We start from the raw sequence: 15567 nt of genomic DNA, 5'->3' as shown, positions 1-15567 counted from the left end.
TATACCTTGGGCCAAGACAAAGCACACAATAAATAAAGTATTAACAAAATGTCCTTAATTTTCCTTTCTGACCAAGATTGCTTGCCTCTGCAATTATATATAAAGAAGGGATGTGTTGAGCAAATGAAGTAGGACAGCTAGGCAGACAAGATGTGCCCAGCGCCTGGCATACAATAGGGGCACAGGCCATTGCTTAACAAAACGTGTAATTTATGAAAACATGCTCGAAGCACTGCTATACTAACCAAATATTCCCTGCAAAATTTTAAATTTACAATGCAAAATAAGAATAATTTCAAAACTATTTCTAGAAAAAGAGCTTTAAGGGCTTCCTCCCCATAACAATTTAAGATTAACCTAAAACATGGTAGTTATTTTGCAAGAACTGGAGAGCACCAATCCCTTCTCCTTGTGTGTGTCTGACATTGGAGGCTTATTGTGCACGAAGTTGTGATCAAAATCCAACTCGATTCATTTTGAAAAGTAACATGACTACAACATCCATCCACTCCAATGAGCAAAGGGTGTAGGCTTTGAGTATATACAGCAGGCCACACACTATAGGTCATGGCATACAGTCTAGCGCTGGAGGTTGCTGCATTTGTTCATGTATCTATGAGCTAGGTTTTAAGTTTTTTCTCCCTGTTCTTTAATAGAATTAATTAATTAACCCCACTCATTTACTTACTCAGTTCACAGCCTTTTAAGAGCCCGCCTAGGACATAAAGATGAAGATCCAGTGCCTACCCTCATGAAACATACAATCCAAGCGAAGAAGGCTTACTTTGAAATAGTCATCAAGTTGTGCTTTTATGGCGCTTTACTGCTCCCGCCAGCACCCAGTGCCAGGGTATGACCTCACGCGGTGGCAGAGTCCGCGTGCGAGGTCCCGCTCTCCCTGGCTTGCCCCGGCAGGGCGGAGTCAGCCGAGCAGCCGCCGGCGCTGCCCCCGCGCGGCCTTTAATTTCGCAGCTCCGACCACCGGAAATTAGTCGAAGGCTGAGCGGACCCGGTCGAGAGCCGGCGAGCTCCGCGCGGGGAGGGTGCGCCCACCGGTCCCGTCGGGCGCCCGCGGGACGCGCCGCCAGGGCCCTCTGCGCCGGGGGCTCGGCGCTCGCCCACCTCTTCCAAATTTAACCATTACCTAAATCCGAAGGGAAATGAGCAAACCTCTCGGATTGGGTGTCAAGGTATTTTCAGCCTCGTTGGGCGTATTTATCCCCAAGTGTTTCCACAACAAGCTATTTCGGGGCCGCGGGGCAGGTTTCGCTCTGCGGACGCCGTGGCCACTTGCCGGGCTCCAGGCCGGCGGCACCGCGGGCCGGTGATTCACGGTCCCGACCCGGGGGTGGTGCAGCCCTAGGAGGCGGCGGGGTAGGGCAGGGGGAGCGGGTGACGGAGGCCTGAAGGGCGGGGAGGGTCCTCGGAGCGGGGCGCCCCCACCCCTCTCTTGCCAGTCAATCTGTGTCCTGAATCTGTGGCTTCTCTCGCTGCGGAAGTCTCCCTGGAGCCAAGAATAGTTGATTTTCTTTCGAGTCATTTCTAGTGCCTGAGTGTACGGACCTCCAATTTCCCCCATCCCCTGTCGACCCACAGGGAGAGAACTGGGAGGACGACTAAGGGGCGCGCGGGACGGGCTGGAAAGGCCAGGTCCCCCACCCGCCTGACCACTTGCGCAAAGGAGCGCGCTCGGTCGCCCGACGGGGGTTGGGAGCAGGTCTGGGAGGGCCATGCGAGCGATTCAGTAACGCTCAGGAAGTGAAGCTTGTGGTTTTGGGGGCTGAGCTCGGAAGGAGAATTTTTTTTTTTTTAAGTCAGAGAGACAGAGCAGTCTCTCCCGAAAGCAAGATTCCGTTTGAAAACTCTCCTAGCGCGGTGCCCGCGCCCTGACCCCGCAGGTAGGTCCGCCGAGCCTGTTCTGCGCCTCCTGCCCTGGTGGGGGCGGCCGCGGGGACTCGCGGAGCGCTGGCGCTGCGGGGGCGACCTTAGGACGCAGGCGGGTTCCCACCTGCTGCGGACCGCCGTGCGGGAGCCCGGAGAGCTCCGGCAGCTGGGTTAGGACGCGACCCGCGCAGCGAGGCTGGAAATCTGGAGCTGGGGGCGCGCAGCAGGCGGTCTGGTGGTTCGGCAGGGGAGCCAAATCCACCCGGGAAGGAAACATCTGGTGGGGAGGCGGCGGCAGCTGCGCTCGGGAGGCCGCCCCCTTAGCGCCCTCGGCTCCCGCCTTCCCGGGCCCGGACGGTGAGGAGAGGCCTGAGCGCGCGGAGGGGCCGCCCCACCTCCCGCGCCAGCTGCAGCGCGGGGTTGCCTTCCCACGCGCTCGGCCCAGGCCCCGGGACCCCTGTCTCCTCCAAACTCTGTCCCTCCCCACAGGAACCAGCAAAGCGGGCCGGGGTGCGAGAGAGGCGTGGGCTTACAGCCCGGGTGGGAAGGCGGCCTCCGCGTCCGCCTGGTCTCTCGTGGCGCCAGCCCAGACCCAGCTCCGGCGCTGACAGTTACCCCGACCCCATCTGTCCAGCTCCCAGCCAACGTGGGTCCAAGCCGCAGCGGGACCCTCGGGACAACGCCACTCCGTTTTTCTTTTCTTCCGAGTTTCGCGGCTGTTTAAAGAATTGGGTTTGGGGTTTGTGGCGTCTAATTGTACGGATGAGAAGTGCAGGAAGCGGCAAAGCTCTAGCCCTGGGAGTCAACTCGGAGGGAGGCGGATGGCACTCTCACCCCTAGGGTATTCGGGCGCTTGGGTAGCGGGAAACGTCGCTGGTGCCCCGCGACACGTCCCAGGCGTCTTTTCTCCCAGGTCTACTCCCATTCCTCCGGAGAAGGGGACACAATGGGGCTGGGGATCTGGGGCAGGGGGCCTGCACCCTACAGGGACCAAGGCCCCTACGTAGGACTCATTTTGAGCTGAGAGCGCCAACGGACAGACGTAGACTGTGTGGCCGGCATCTTGCCTAGGAAGCCGAGGGGCTCCTAGTCCGGCAGTGGAAACGGCGCGAAGCCGGAGGACTGCAGGTCTTGCCCCGGCCCAGAGTTCCCAGCACCCTCATTTCTGAACCAGCCAAGGCCACGGAGAACTGCTGTATTGCAGCTCACGTGTGAACCAGGTCCCTATCGCCTTCACCTCGGGAGGAAGGCAGATTCGTTTACCCCAGACCACCTCGACTGTGGAGTCCCGCCCCTGGAGCCGGCTGGAGCCTAGTGGCAGGCGCAGTCACGCCCTCCTGCCGGGCTCAGATTTCGACCTGGTATTAGGTGAACTGATTGGGGGTTAATGAGAGCGACGCCCCGGGCAGCTAGTCCCCTCCTAGGCCCGGGCCCGACCCCTGCTATCTGCCAATGCAGCCTGCGCGCTCTGGCGTCCTGTCTTATTTGTCTGCTAAATTATCGGTGCACTACCGACTCGGGACACCTAGCATTTCCCAGTCAACGTTCGCGGATCGGGCTCCACTTCCCTAGGACAAGATTTTTTGGTGAGCAGAAAGGAAAGTGCTTTTTCCCAGGACCTGATTCCCGAGGTTAGGTTTCCACGGTCGGGGATGGCTCGCCGCAGCCTCGACCGGTGCCCGCCGCACCCGGGAGTCCGGGGCCAAAGTTTCTCCTACGTGGGGCACGAGTGAGGGGCGAGTGAGATCACCGGATGCGAGTTTCTCCCGGGGCGGGGGTTGGTCCTCTGTTACTCCCCTCACTTTCCTGTCCCTTTGCTCTCCCACCTCCTTTCTCTGGCCTCTGCTGTCCCCAGTCCCTCTGCTGCTGTTCCCCCCGCCGCCCCACAGTTTTATCTTGTGTTCCGTTCCCCCCCACCCCCCGCCCTTTCACTCCAGTTTGTAGCTGGGTCTTGGATGTCTTGGCTCCGTGCCCCTTCCGGGTCCTCGACCACTGGGCATCCCCGGCCCCTCAACCGATCCGCGTGTCCCCGCCCTCCCTCGCCAGCCGTAAAGCACAGCCAGGCAAGCACTGAGTAGATGAGTTGGGGTAACCTACCCGATGGGAACTACGGCTTTCCAGAGAGTTTGATTGCCAGAGCGAATTTGGCTAGGAAAGGGGAGGAGCTGGGGGGCGTGGGCAGGGAGGAGGAAAGGGGCCTGAGCCAGGGCCCAGGGACAGGTTTTACCGCTGAGCTGTGTCAGTGGCGGCAACGACGGCGGGTTCGCGCCACCTGTCCAAGTGCCACCTGGTAAGCGCGGCGCAGCGGGGCCAAGCCCCTCCTCCCGTGGGCCCTCTGCGCTCCTCCCTGGCCCGCGCTCTCCCTCCTCCTGGGTGCCCAGTCCCCAGCACCGGAGAATACTGACCCGCGTTTCCACCCGGTTTTCTTTCCCTCTCAGGTCTTCGCCGGGCTGGGGCTAAGCAAGCCCTCGGAGTGACCGTGGGTGACAGCGGCTCCAGGGACTCTTGGGGCGCAGTGGGGAAAGCGCCGGACCACCATGCCGCGCTCATTTCTCGTCAAAAGCAAGAAGGCTCACAGCTACCACCAGCCGCGCTCCCCGGGATCAGACTATTCCCTCCGTTTAGAGAATGTACCGGCGCCCAGCCGAGCAGGTGCGAGGCGCGCGCGGGCCAGGCGGGGCTGCTCCCGCAGACACCGACTTCACCTCGACACACCATTAGTCGGGAGCTGGGAGGGGCTGCCCCAACGTCCCCTTTGCGGCCGTTTTTGTTTCCTACTGTGCTGGTTCCTCCGGGTTTGTCTCCTAGGTGCCACGGCCTCTCTGCGTCTGCCCTCGGATCCGAGAGAGTTCCCGGCCGGGGTCTGGGTGGAGAGGGGAAGATGCTCGGGTGCCCTGGTAGGGGGTTTGGGGGAGCCTTCAGAACCCTCAGACTCAACCAGTCGCAGCCTGAGCCCCTCACCTGCCTCCTCTCTGCAGACAGCACTTCAAATGCAGGCGGGGCGAAGGCGGAGTCCCGGGACCGTTTGTCCCCCGAATCGCAGCTGACCGAAGCCCCAGACAGAGCCTCCGCATCCCCAGACAGCTGCGAGGGCAGCGTCTGCGAACGGAGCTCGGAGTTTGAGGACTTCTGGAGGCCTCCGTCACCCTCCGCGTCTCCAGGTAGGAACCCACTGGGAACCTCTGGGGCGGGAGCTGCAGGGACCCGGCAGTGCTGGGGAAATCGGGGCGACCTTGGGCGTAGATATGCTAACGGGGAGTTGGAGAGTCTTTCCAGGAGGAGGGAGCTGATTCGTAGGGGAAGGAGGCATCTGTCTTCTCTGGGACCTGGACAGCTTGCCCGCTGGGGCTGCTGCCTCCATCCCAGGCGGAGGGAGCCTAGCTGCTCGTCGCTTAGATTCGTTTGCGCGGAGCTGGCCGGTGAGGGAAAACAAACCAGTTGTTTCTACTGGCAGCAACGCCGACCTTTCATTTTCTGACCAGACTTGATTGTTTTATAAAGTGCTAGGATCCTGCAATCTAGACCCCAAACCTCAAACAAACGGAGACCAGGGCAGAACGGGCCAGGCAGAGGAGTTAGGCGCTGGGCGGCAGGGAGGGGGCAGGACGAAAATCTCAGCCCGCGGCTTGGTCTTCACAGGCGCAGATTGGGGGCCTGTTTCATTTTTCGTTTTGCCAGACTAACCCAGCCTCAGGGGCCTGCTCTCTGGGTTTCATTTCCAGCGAGCAATCCAGCTTCAGGCAAACTGCACGTTGGGTGGGGGCGTCTTGGGTCCCGGCCTGGGGAAGGAATGATCAGACCAGCCGGATTCTGTCAAGGGCCGGTTATACCCAGAACATGTTTGCTAGTGTTAAAAGATACCACCACCCGTCCCACAATCAGTGAGTTGACTTGGCGAAAACCATAGCTCCAGCAAATGTGTCTGGGAGCCGGCGGCGGGAGGATTCTTCCTGCCAGGGCGTCAAGTGGCCGGGCAAGGATTGGGCGCGCCCCGAACCATCCGAACGAAACTCCGGGTACAGCCTCTCACTGAAGTGGCCAGCCTGAACTGGAGAGTGTGTGTGTATGTGTGCGCGTGGGCCCTCTGCGCTCCTCCCTGGCCCGCGCTCTCCCTCCGCGGGAGAGTGCGCGCGCGCGCGCGCGCACACACACACACACATTTGTAAATGCTGTATGCACTCACATGCATTGGGGTCACTAGTTTTAGCAAAATTCATGTGGGTGGGGGCGTAGCAGGCCGCTAATTCAGAGAGCCGTCTCCTTGCAGGTGGTGGCTAAACCTTACGAGTTACACAGTTATTCTCTGAGAAATTCGGGTTCCCCACCTCCATCAAACTATAACAGGAATGGGGAGTATCTGGCTGGCAATTTAAGCCCAAAAGCCCCTTTCCTGCTGCACCTTTGCTACGTACACTGGGCACTTCGTGAAATCTTAATACCTTCGGGTTTATTCAGATGCCAGCCTTTCGGGTAGTTCGGGGACGCATTTATGGACCCTCTACCTCCTTCCTTGTGGATTCTGGGAAGAAAAAGAATTGAGTGGGAACATGTAGGGGCTGGGAGAGTGCCTGCGCTGGTGGCTGGACCCTTCCGCCCCTGAGTGCTGTGCGGGGCCGAACGGCCTTCTCCTCCCTAACAGCTCAACTCCGGGCATTTTATAGACGCGCCCTTCCCTATAGGATCTCCAGGTGCGCGCGTCCAGCCAGAAAAGATCCTCGGAACGTCGAGCGCTTCCGCTGCCCTCGCATAGAATTTTCTTCTCCCGAGGTCTTTTCAATGATCCGTTTGCTGCTCTGCCTTCTATAGTGGCCCGCGAGGCCCCAGGGCCCGGGCTGCGTTTTACCCTGGGGCGCGCCTGGCGCACGCAGTGTTCTACAAGCGCTGGGTGCCCCGCAGTCCGCGAACACGCCACGCCCGCAGCCGCAGCCCGGCGGCCTCCGCTCTGCGGTCTGAAGCCTGACCGGACGCTCCCTTGTGCCTCCACAGCCTCGGAGAAGTCGATGTGCCCATCGCTGGACGAAGCCCAGCCCTTCCCCCTGCCTTTCAAACCGTACTCATGGAGCGGCCTGGCGGGTTCTGACCTGCGGCACCTGGTGCAGAGCTACCGACCGTGTGGGGCCCTGGAGCGCGGTGCTGGCCTGGGCCTCTTCTGTGAACCCGCCCCGGAGCCGGGCCACCCGGCCGCGCTGTACGGCCCAAAGCGGGCTGCCGGCGGCGCGGGGGCCGGGGCGCCAGGGAGCTGCAGCGCAGGGGCCGGTGCCACCGCTGGCCCTGGCCTAGGGCTCTACGGCGACTTCGGGTCCGCGGCAGCCGGGCTGTATGAGAGGCCCACGGCAGCGGCGGGTTTGCTGTACCCCGAGCGTGGTCACGGGCTCCACGCAGACAAGGGCGCTGGCGTCAAGGTGGAGTCGGAGCTGCTGTGCACCCGCCTGCTGCTGGGCGGCGGCTCCTACAAGTGCATCAAGTGCAGCAAGGTGAGGCTCACGAGCTCACCACCTCGACTGCCCTGCACCTGCTTCCCCTACCTGGGCCTCACCTGCGCCCCTCGGCCCCTCTCAGCGGCCTTCTCTCCGGCCCCACCCGCCTTAGGTGTTCTCCACGCCGCACGGGCTCGAGGTGCATGTGCGCAGGTCCCACAGCGGTACGAGACCCTTTGCCTGCGAGATGTGCGGCAAGACCTTCGGGCACGCGGTGAGCCTGGAGCAGCACAAAGCCGTGCACTCGCAGGTAAGCGCGGGGCACACCGCCCGCCGTGCGCGGCCCTGCTCAGAGATCTTCTACATCTCCTCGGTGCAGCACCAGCCACCCTCTGCCTGGAAGTTCTCTTCCCAACTTCCCCCAGTTTCCTCCCCCAACCTCTCCGCTGCGTCCCCTTGCCCTGGTGCATGTGTGTAGGGAAAGGAGGATCGTGGCTGGCTCAGGCCTTGAGGCAGCCCTAGATTTTGGTGTCACACCACGGTGAGCCTCGAGAGTGTGATCCTCATTGTTACTTTGGGCTTGAGGTAGGTTTATATGCACTGATTCATGCTGCTGATATATCAGACTTATTAGCTCTATTTCTTTGTGCCTGTTCTTTTCACCAAATGGTTGTCACTTAATTTGCATTGACCCCTCTCGACTGAAAAGGCGGGAATCTCAGCTCATTTAGAGCATCTAGTAGCATATTTACCCCGCTATTCTTTCCTCCCTCCCTCCCTCCCTGCCTGCCTGCCTTCTTCCTTCCTTCCTTCCTTCCTTCCTTCCTTCCTTCCTTCCTTCCTTCCTTCCTTCCTTCCTTCCTTTTCTCTTTTCTTTTCTTTTCTTTATGTTCTTTCTTTCAGAGTCTAGCTCTGTTGCCCAGGCTGGAGTGCAGTTGCACAATCTCAGCTCACTGCAAACTCCCCCTGCCAAGTTAAAGTGATTCTCGTGCCTCAGCCTCCTAGGTAGCTGGGATTACAGGCGCATGCCACTATGGCACAGCTAATTTTTGTATTTTTAGTAGAGACGGGATTTCGCCATGTTACCCAGGCCGGTCACGAACTCCAGGCCTCAAGTAATCCACCCGCCTGGGCCTCCCAAAGTGCTGGGATTACAGGCGTGAGCTACCATGCCCCACCCCCGCTATGTATTCATTCATTCATTAATAAACATTTGTTGCCTAACTTCTAGGTGCCAAGTACTTAAGAATCTTACAGCACATCAGGTCCTTGACAGCATGCCCACATGGAGATCATAGTTTAGCTGAGAGATGGAGAGTAGATGAGCAAGTAAATATACCAACAGATATCTCAGGAGAATGCCTACTTGTAGCTAAAAAGAGTATCAGTCCATGGCGGGGCACGGTGGCTCAAGCCTGTAATCCCAGCACTCTGGGAGGCCGAGGCGAGTGGATCACAAGGTCAGGAGTTCCAGACCAGCCTGGCCAAGATGGTGAAACCCCGTCTCTACTAAAAATACGAAAATTAGCTGGGTGCGGTAGCATGTGCCTGTATTCCCAGCTACTTGGGAGGCTGAGGCAGGAGAATCGCTTGAACCTGGGAGGCAGAGGCTGCAGAGAGCCGAGATCATGCCACTGCACTCTAGCCTGGGTGACAAAGTGAGACTCCATCTAAAAAAAAAAAAAAGAGTATCAGCCCGTCTCCCCCAGCACCCACACTGGCTGGGGGGAGGTGGCATCTCAAGTGACTGAGGTCTAAGCCTCCTGTTGAGGAGGGTGGAGAAGTGTGTGCTAATGGGTGTCAAAAAAAGCAGGGTGTGGATATGTTTTTGCCATGGGGTGTGGAAGATTGTGGGTGAAGAACATTTTGGTAGAAAAAGTGTTGAAGGGCCGGGCATGGTGGCTCACGCCTGTAATCCCAATACTTTGGGAGGCTGAGGCGGGCGAATCACTTGAGGCCAGGAGTTTGAGACCAGCCTGACCAACATGGTGAAACCCCGTCTCTACTAAAAATACAAAAATTAGTCAGGTGTGGTGGCGTGTGCCTATAGTCCCTGCTACTCAGAGGGGCTGAGACATGAGAATTGTTTGAACCTGGGAGGTGGAGGGTACAGTGAGCTGAGATCGTACCACTGCACTCAAGCCTGGGTGACAGAGGAGACTCTGTCTCAAAAAAATAAAGAAAAAGTGTTCAAGGGATTTTAGGGTCAGCTCAAGGGTGAGGAGAGCAGCAGTCTAGTTGACCGCAGTAGGAGTGCCACATCTCTCTCTCTCTGCAGGAACGGAGCTTTGACTGTAAGATCTGTGGGAAGAGCTTCAAGAGGTCATCCACACTGTCCACACACCTGCTCATCCACTCAGACACTCGGCCCTACCCCTGTCAGTACTGTGGCAAGAGGTTCCACCAGAAGTCAGACATGAAGAAACACACCTTCATCCACACTGGTAAGCTGAAGACCCTTGGCTTGTAGGAAACACCCTGAGGCCAACATTACTCATCTTCTCTGATTTCTGGCCCCAGTGAGTGGTGGATGAGGCCTTTCTGATGGAGTTTTTCCCTGCTCTGTGTTAAAGAAAACAAAGGGGTGGGTTCTTTGGTTCATTTATAGTCATAATTCTCCCCAGAGCTGCCTTGATTTGGGGTTGTGTCTGAAAGGCCACTCAGCAGGTCAGCTCACAGTTACTCTATCCTTGGAAAGAACATTTTCCTTTAGGTTAGCAGCTGCTTCCACTGCTGCCTGCTCTGGGTGAAACATGAAGCTCCAGGGTCATCTTAGAGAGTTGCTCTAAAGCTTACCTAGAGATTGAGGACTTTCTCTAACCACTGGGCCTTTTGTGGGAGGGACTCGTGTGGCCTCTCTGGCTGCATTTTCAGGAGTCTGAGAGCTTATTCTGATTGAAGAGGAACAAATAATGGCAAATATGATTAAACTCTCTGCTAAGCATTTTTAAAATGCATTATTTCATTTTATGCTCACAACAACTCTGAGAGGTAGAGACGACTACTTCTCCCCATTTGAGAGATGAAAAAAGAGGCTAGGTAATCTGTCCAGGGTCATACTGCTAGCAAATGACAGGGCCAGAGCTCAAATTCAGGTCTGACCTCTCAAATATCCACTCTTGACCACTGTTTATTGTATTTTATGTTCAGAGTCATAAGGTTGGTAGACACAGAAAGCTTCTGTTCACTTATTGCCCTTTTCAAAATATCTGCAAGTTCATGCCATAATAATAATTCCTTACCTATTATAATGCTTTACAATTTACAAAGTACTTTCAAATCTATCATTTCATTTGATTCTTATTGCCACTCAATAAAGTAGACGGAGCTGCTCTTACCATCCTGAAACTCAGAGAGAGTGAATGATTTATCAAAAGTCAGACTGAATGAATATTGGAGCCATGTAATGCTCTGGCTTTTAATCCTCAACTCTTTGCCTAACACTTTATGTGCGGGTGGGAGTTTTAATGCCAAGAACACTCTAATAGTCAAAAGACATTTACATGAGACCCAGAATTTCTGAAAATTTTGTTGTAGAATATGAATACTGATTTAGAACAAATCACAGTGTATTCTAAACGCCCACCCTTGATGTTTATAAATATACTTCGGTAATGTATCTATTTCCATTGAAAACCCAGAAAAGTATTCTACTTTAATCATTCCCTCTTACCTGAAATTTCCATGTAATTCACTCCTTATAAGTAAGGTATTCAGGACACTTATCAAAATGCAACTAGGATCTTGACTGAATAAAACATTAAGCCCTTATCAAACATTTACGTTATACCTAGAATTTGTTTCTCAGATTTGTTTGACCCTAAAGGGATAGAATACATTTTGATGGGTGGTTTCTTATCGAGGAAATCTGAAGCATGAAAACAGAAAAGAGTGTAGCAAAGAGGACAGAGGGTTCCTCAAAAACAAACTTCATCTATTTTATATTTTTTCCAAGGCTGAGCCCTGACTGTAATGCCATGCTGGGCTATTTGGAAATTCATGCCATTTACCTAACAACACATGAGGTAGGGAACAAGACAAAACCTTTTTGTGTTCTCTTATTTATTAATTTGTGGTGAAGAATTGCTGGTATATAAAGAATCATGTTATTAACCTCATAAAATTAAGGAAAAATCAAGACAGAAAAGTATCAGCTACCTTAATACTTTGTGGCCCAATGTGGATTTTTAAAATAAGATATTGAAAAACGTATCCTGCACATGTACCCTGGAACTTAAAAAACAAAGAAAGAAAAAAAAAGAAGAAAGAAAGAAAGAAAGTCAGTCCATGTTAAGATGTTTTTCCAGATATACTTTGCTGTCCTTTAAGAACAAGAAAGAAGACAGGCTCACTGATCCATACAAACTAACACCCACTTGGAAATTCAGATTTGAAAACTTCCTCTGAATTAGAACAGAGTCACACAGTTTTAGGACAGCTTCCTCCCCCTTCCTGTTGAACATCTGCTCTGGGTGTTCATGGCTTATAAAGTCAGGGGAGTCCTCCCGGGGTAGATTCAGCTGGGGAGGGCACGTGGCCTTTGCTCTGTTTCCGTTTAGCAGGAAACCGTTTGAGGCCTTTGGCTGGGAACCCCCACTCAGAAAGTCTCCCTTTCACCTGGTGCACCCATGGGGCTTCCAGGGACTCGCATTGCAGGCTGGGAGTCAGTTCATGTTGCAACACGTCACCCTCCAAGTTGCTTGAAGGCCTTAGACTGTGGTGCAGCCAGCTGCTGCCGAGAGCATGTGGGTCACAGTGGGTCCCCTCTAGCTTTATCATAGGCTCATACTTTCTCCCCTCCTACTCCCATCTCCACAGGTGAGAAGCCTCACAAGTGCCAGGTGTGCGGCAAGGCATTCAGCCAGAGCTCCAACCTCATCACCCACAGCCGCAAACACACAGGCTTCAAGCCCTTTGGCTGTGACCTTTGTGGGAAGGGTTTCCAGAGGAAGGTGGACCTCCGAAGGCACCGGGAGACGCAGCACGGGCTCAAATGAGCACCCTGGCTGGCTGCAAGCAGCAGCTACACAACACTACAGAGGGCAACCTCCCTGCTTGCCACCACTCTGCTCCCTGCTTGCCACCACTCCCTTCTGACTTTCCAGACCCCAGGTCCAGTCTGCAGATCCCACCAGGGTGCTCCTCCTTTGCCTTACCTCCTGGAGCTGCCAGAGGAGATGAGGTACCTTTTCAAAGTGCAGCCGAAAGTGAGAACCAAGCGACTCTCTAGGCTTCAGACACAAATAGGCTCCTCTACACCTGAAGACAAAGGCAAGGTCAAATGGGGACCAGAATAAATCTTAGACCCCACAGTCCCTCCCATTTCCAGCCCTAATCTGCAGACAGGAATGCCCTTCAGGTTTCTTCCCTCCCCCTCTTGACCTACCCCAGATATTTGTGTGGAAGAGGAGGAATCACCATTTACAAGGTGGACAAATGCTAATATTTTTATCTAGAAAGAAGAGTGAGTGTTAACTTTTATTTTTTTTTCTTCTGGGGAGTCTGTTGACTCCTTTCTTCTGGGTGCTGCCTATAAATCTTGGAGGAATGATTTCTCCTCCTCAAAAACTGATTCAGAAACTGACTTGGGGAAGGAATTTAATACTTTGAAGTCATGAGATGCACCATCAAGGCTACCCCCAAGAAGGGGCAGAAGAGAAGTTGATGAGAGGGGATTAGAGGTCCTCCCTTCAGGAGGCCTGTGAAAGCCTCATCAGTGGAGATAAAAGCACGAGCAATGCCTGTGGACAAGATGTCATTCATTCACTCAGCAAATGTTCATGGATCACCGGCTACCAAAGTACCAGGCACCATGCTAGGTTTTGGGGAAGAGAGACTGAAGTCACAACCCCTGACTGCTCCTTAAAAGCTAACGGTTGCACCTCCAAGTGGCTGGGTCTTGGAGGCAATTCTGAGAAGACAACACAGAATTATAAACCTTCCCTTTTGACCCTTTTGGATTTTATCAGGTGTAAAAAAGAAAAGTAGCTGAACAGTTACTTCAAAGATATGTGTGTATATTCAGTTTTTTATTGTTAAGCTGATATTTTAAAGATGTCTGAGCTAGCAGGCATGTGGGAATGAAGGCTCTGTCTTCAACTCTTTGATCCTCCATGTGTACCATAGAGGGGGGAAAAAGTGGTATTTTCACTTTGATGAGGTTGGTAAATGTTTTTAGATCTTCTGGTATGCATTATGTTTGTTAATACATATTTATTAGAGTGATGTTTTAAGTTAATAAAGTATTAAGACTATTACAGATTGCCTTTCCTTTAGGCAGGGAATTTGGGGAAGACCTTTGTTTTAGTTTGTGGGGGAAAACTGGCACTAAAGGAAACTGCAGTGGAGTATAAAAGTGAAGCAGATAAGCTAATATCCAGAAGAGTAAAATCCAATTGCTCTGGTTTCCATATACTTTCTCCTTTGCTCCTATACCTCAGAGATACTTCTTTCATAAGAGAAAAACTAGGAGGTGTACAAAACTAAGCTCCTACCATGCAGAGCCCCTGATGGTTCCACAGGCACATAAGTAAGCTCTTTCCTCTGAAAATGTCAACATATTTTTTTATGGGCCTGAAGACTCCCAGATGAATAAAGAAATCACAGGTTTTAGGTCTAGGTTTTAGTTTTAGTCACAGCTCTGTCACCAACACATCATGTGACTTGGATAAATCTTTTGACTTCCCCAATACTGGTTTCCTTGATCAAGTAATACAGAGACAGCTCTGTCATTCCAGTCCAACCCTGACTGCTCTGATTCTGTGGAGACTGGAAAGGAGAAAAAGTATGAGATTGGTTAGCTGCCTCCCCTAATGCAAGTCACAAATCTAAAGGCACATGAGGATCTGGGTTATTTCTGGTTCTGTCCCACCTGTGGGAGCTTTTTGCATAAGTCAATCCTTTAAGAGAATGAAACCAGAATAAAGTCCTGGCCAAAATCCCTACTACTAGTACTTTAACACCTCCCAGCCAGACATTCAGGGTATGTGTGCCCCATGCTGAGTACCAGCAGATTGCCCATTTCCAACTCCAATTGATTTCACACATATGACTGAGCACCCAGTATGTGCTGGGCACTCTTCTAGTGGGTGGAGATATAGCAGTGAGGACAATGTCTTAGGAAGCTTTATGTATTCCTTGTTGAATCCTCAGTTCCCAGAATAGTGCCTGGCACACAGTAGGAGATTAATACATATTTACTGAGATGGTAAGTGAATAAACAGAAAATAAACTCCTTCATCTCTACAGCACAAAGAGAAGAGCGATTGCTTGAGAGCCTGAGAAACAAATAGAATCCACAGGACTTTCTCTCCAGGTTGACGGGGAAGGGGGGCTTGAATGCTGCTTTTCTCCAGTTTCTCCAAATCTCAGTCCTTGGCTGTCCTCACCTGATTTCCAGCACCATGTCTTTCCATGTCAGTTTACTCTCATTCAGAATTTAAATTTGTTTGCTCTGTAATGGAGTTTAAGATAGTTTTTCAGAACTGATGGATGATGAACAGTTGCAGCGTCCAGGAACCACTTCCTAGTGTCCTGGGAGACAAACCTCCCAGTGAATAAAGATGAGAAAAACATCCTTCCCACAGAAGTCACCCTGCGTACTGGTTGGTTATTTCCAACCTGGTTTGAAAAGTGTAGAAGTTGCACTGAGGGGTAAGTAGAACTGATTGAAATCTAGGTGTCTATGCTGTCCTGCTCTTCCCTTATGACATTTAGAACATTTGGACCATTTTCGTTATCCCTGTTTATGCTCTAAGTGAGGAATTGTAATTTTGATGGTAAGTGTATGCCTTTTTTTTTTTCTGGTAAAAAATGTATCTTGATATCCCCAGTTCAGAATCAAAACAAATTACTGTGCCTGTTACCGTGTGAAATTTGAAGATTGCAAATATCTCTCTTAATGTTATTACTTGACTCCATTAAAAATAGATTGTGAATATTCCATGTCACATTATTCATGAGGCAGGCTCTATGCCTTTTGTCTGCTGGAGTAACAGTAGAAAGGGTAACAAGAGACACAAGAGCACACCTTTGTTTCTTTCACTAAATTTTTAATAACACCTCCAGCTAGCCAGTTGGTGAAGCTCAGCTCTTGCATAAAAGTGGAAAAGCACAGCTATCTCTGAGAAGACCAACTCTTTCAGCAGCTAATTTGAGTTTGCGTTCATCTACACCAGACATGATTAAATTACCTATCAAGTGTGCTGAGCTATCAGGATTCAGGCCACGTAAAAGGTGAATTTCATCTGATTGATTTGAGACACGA

At 52.6% G+C, this 15567-nt stretch overlaps 1 protein-coding gene and 1 long non-coding RNA gene across 5 annotated transcripts in view; one reads left to right on the top strand and one right to left on the bottom strand.

Moving 5' to 3' along the window:
- The window catches only part of LOC110740476, a 33306-nt gene extending 28938 nt beyond the window's left edge, over window positions 1-4368 (bottom strand). Inside the window, exon 1 of the long non-coding RNA XR_002515038.2 lies at window positions 4290-4368. This is a non-coding gene — a long non-coding RNA (uncharacterized LOC110740476). The remainder of the gene's footprint in view (window positions 1-4289) is intronic.
- Window positions 991-13558, top strand: GFI1 (growth factor independent 1 transcriptional repressor). Of its 4 annotated transcripts, none has more exons than XM_031650809.1 (7): window positions 991-1190; window positions 4323-4536; window positions 4863-5045; window positions 6871-7358; window positions 7474-7611; window positions 9580-9745; window positions 12120-13558. In XM_031650809.1, exons 2-7 carry the CDS (start codon window positions 4422-4424, stop codon window positions 12296-12298), a joined length of 1269 nt encoding a protein of 422 aa, XP_031506669.1. In that variant the 5' UTR covers window positions 991-1190; window positions 4323-4421; the 3' UTR covers window positions 12299-13558. The 4 variants fall into 4 exon arrangements, with proteins under 4 accessions (XP_031506669.1, XP_003892250.1, XP_003892251.1 ...); XM_003892201.4 differs by lacking the exon at window positions 991-1190 and adding an exon at window positions 1798-1898; XM_003892202.5 differs by lacking the exon at window positions 991-1190 and adding an exon at window positions 3759-4174.
- The last annotated feature ends 2009 nt before the right edge of the window (window positions 13559-15567 follow it).

Source organism: Papio anubis, chromosome 1 (assembly GCF_008728515.1).
Source record: "Papio anubis isolate 15944 chromosome 1, Panubis1.0, whole genome shotgun sequence".
In the NCBI taxonomy this organism is placed as follows: domain Eukaryota; kingdom Metazoa; phylum Chordata; class Mammalia; order Primates; family Cercopithecidae; genus Papio; species Papio anubis.
The sequence above is the reverse complement of the archived record's forward strand: the minus strand, read 5'-3'. Positions and strand labels throughout refer to the sequence as shown.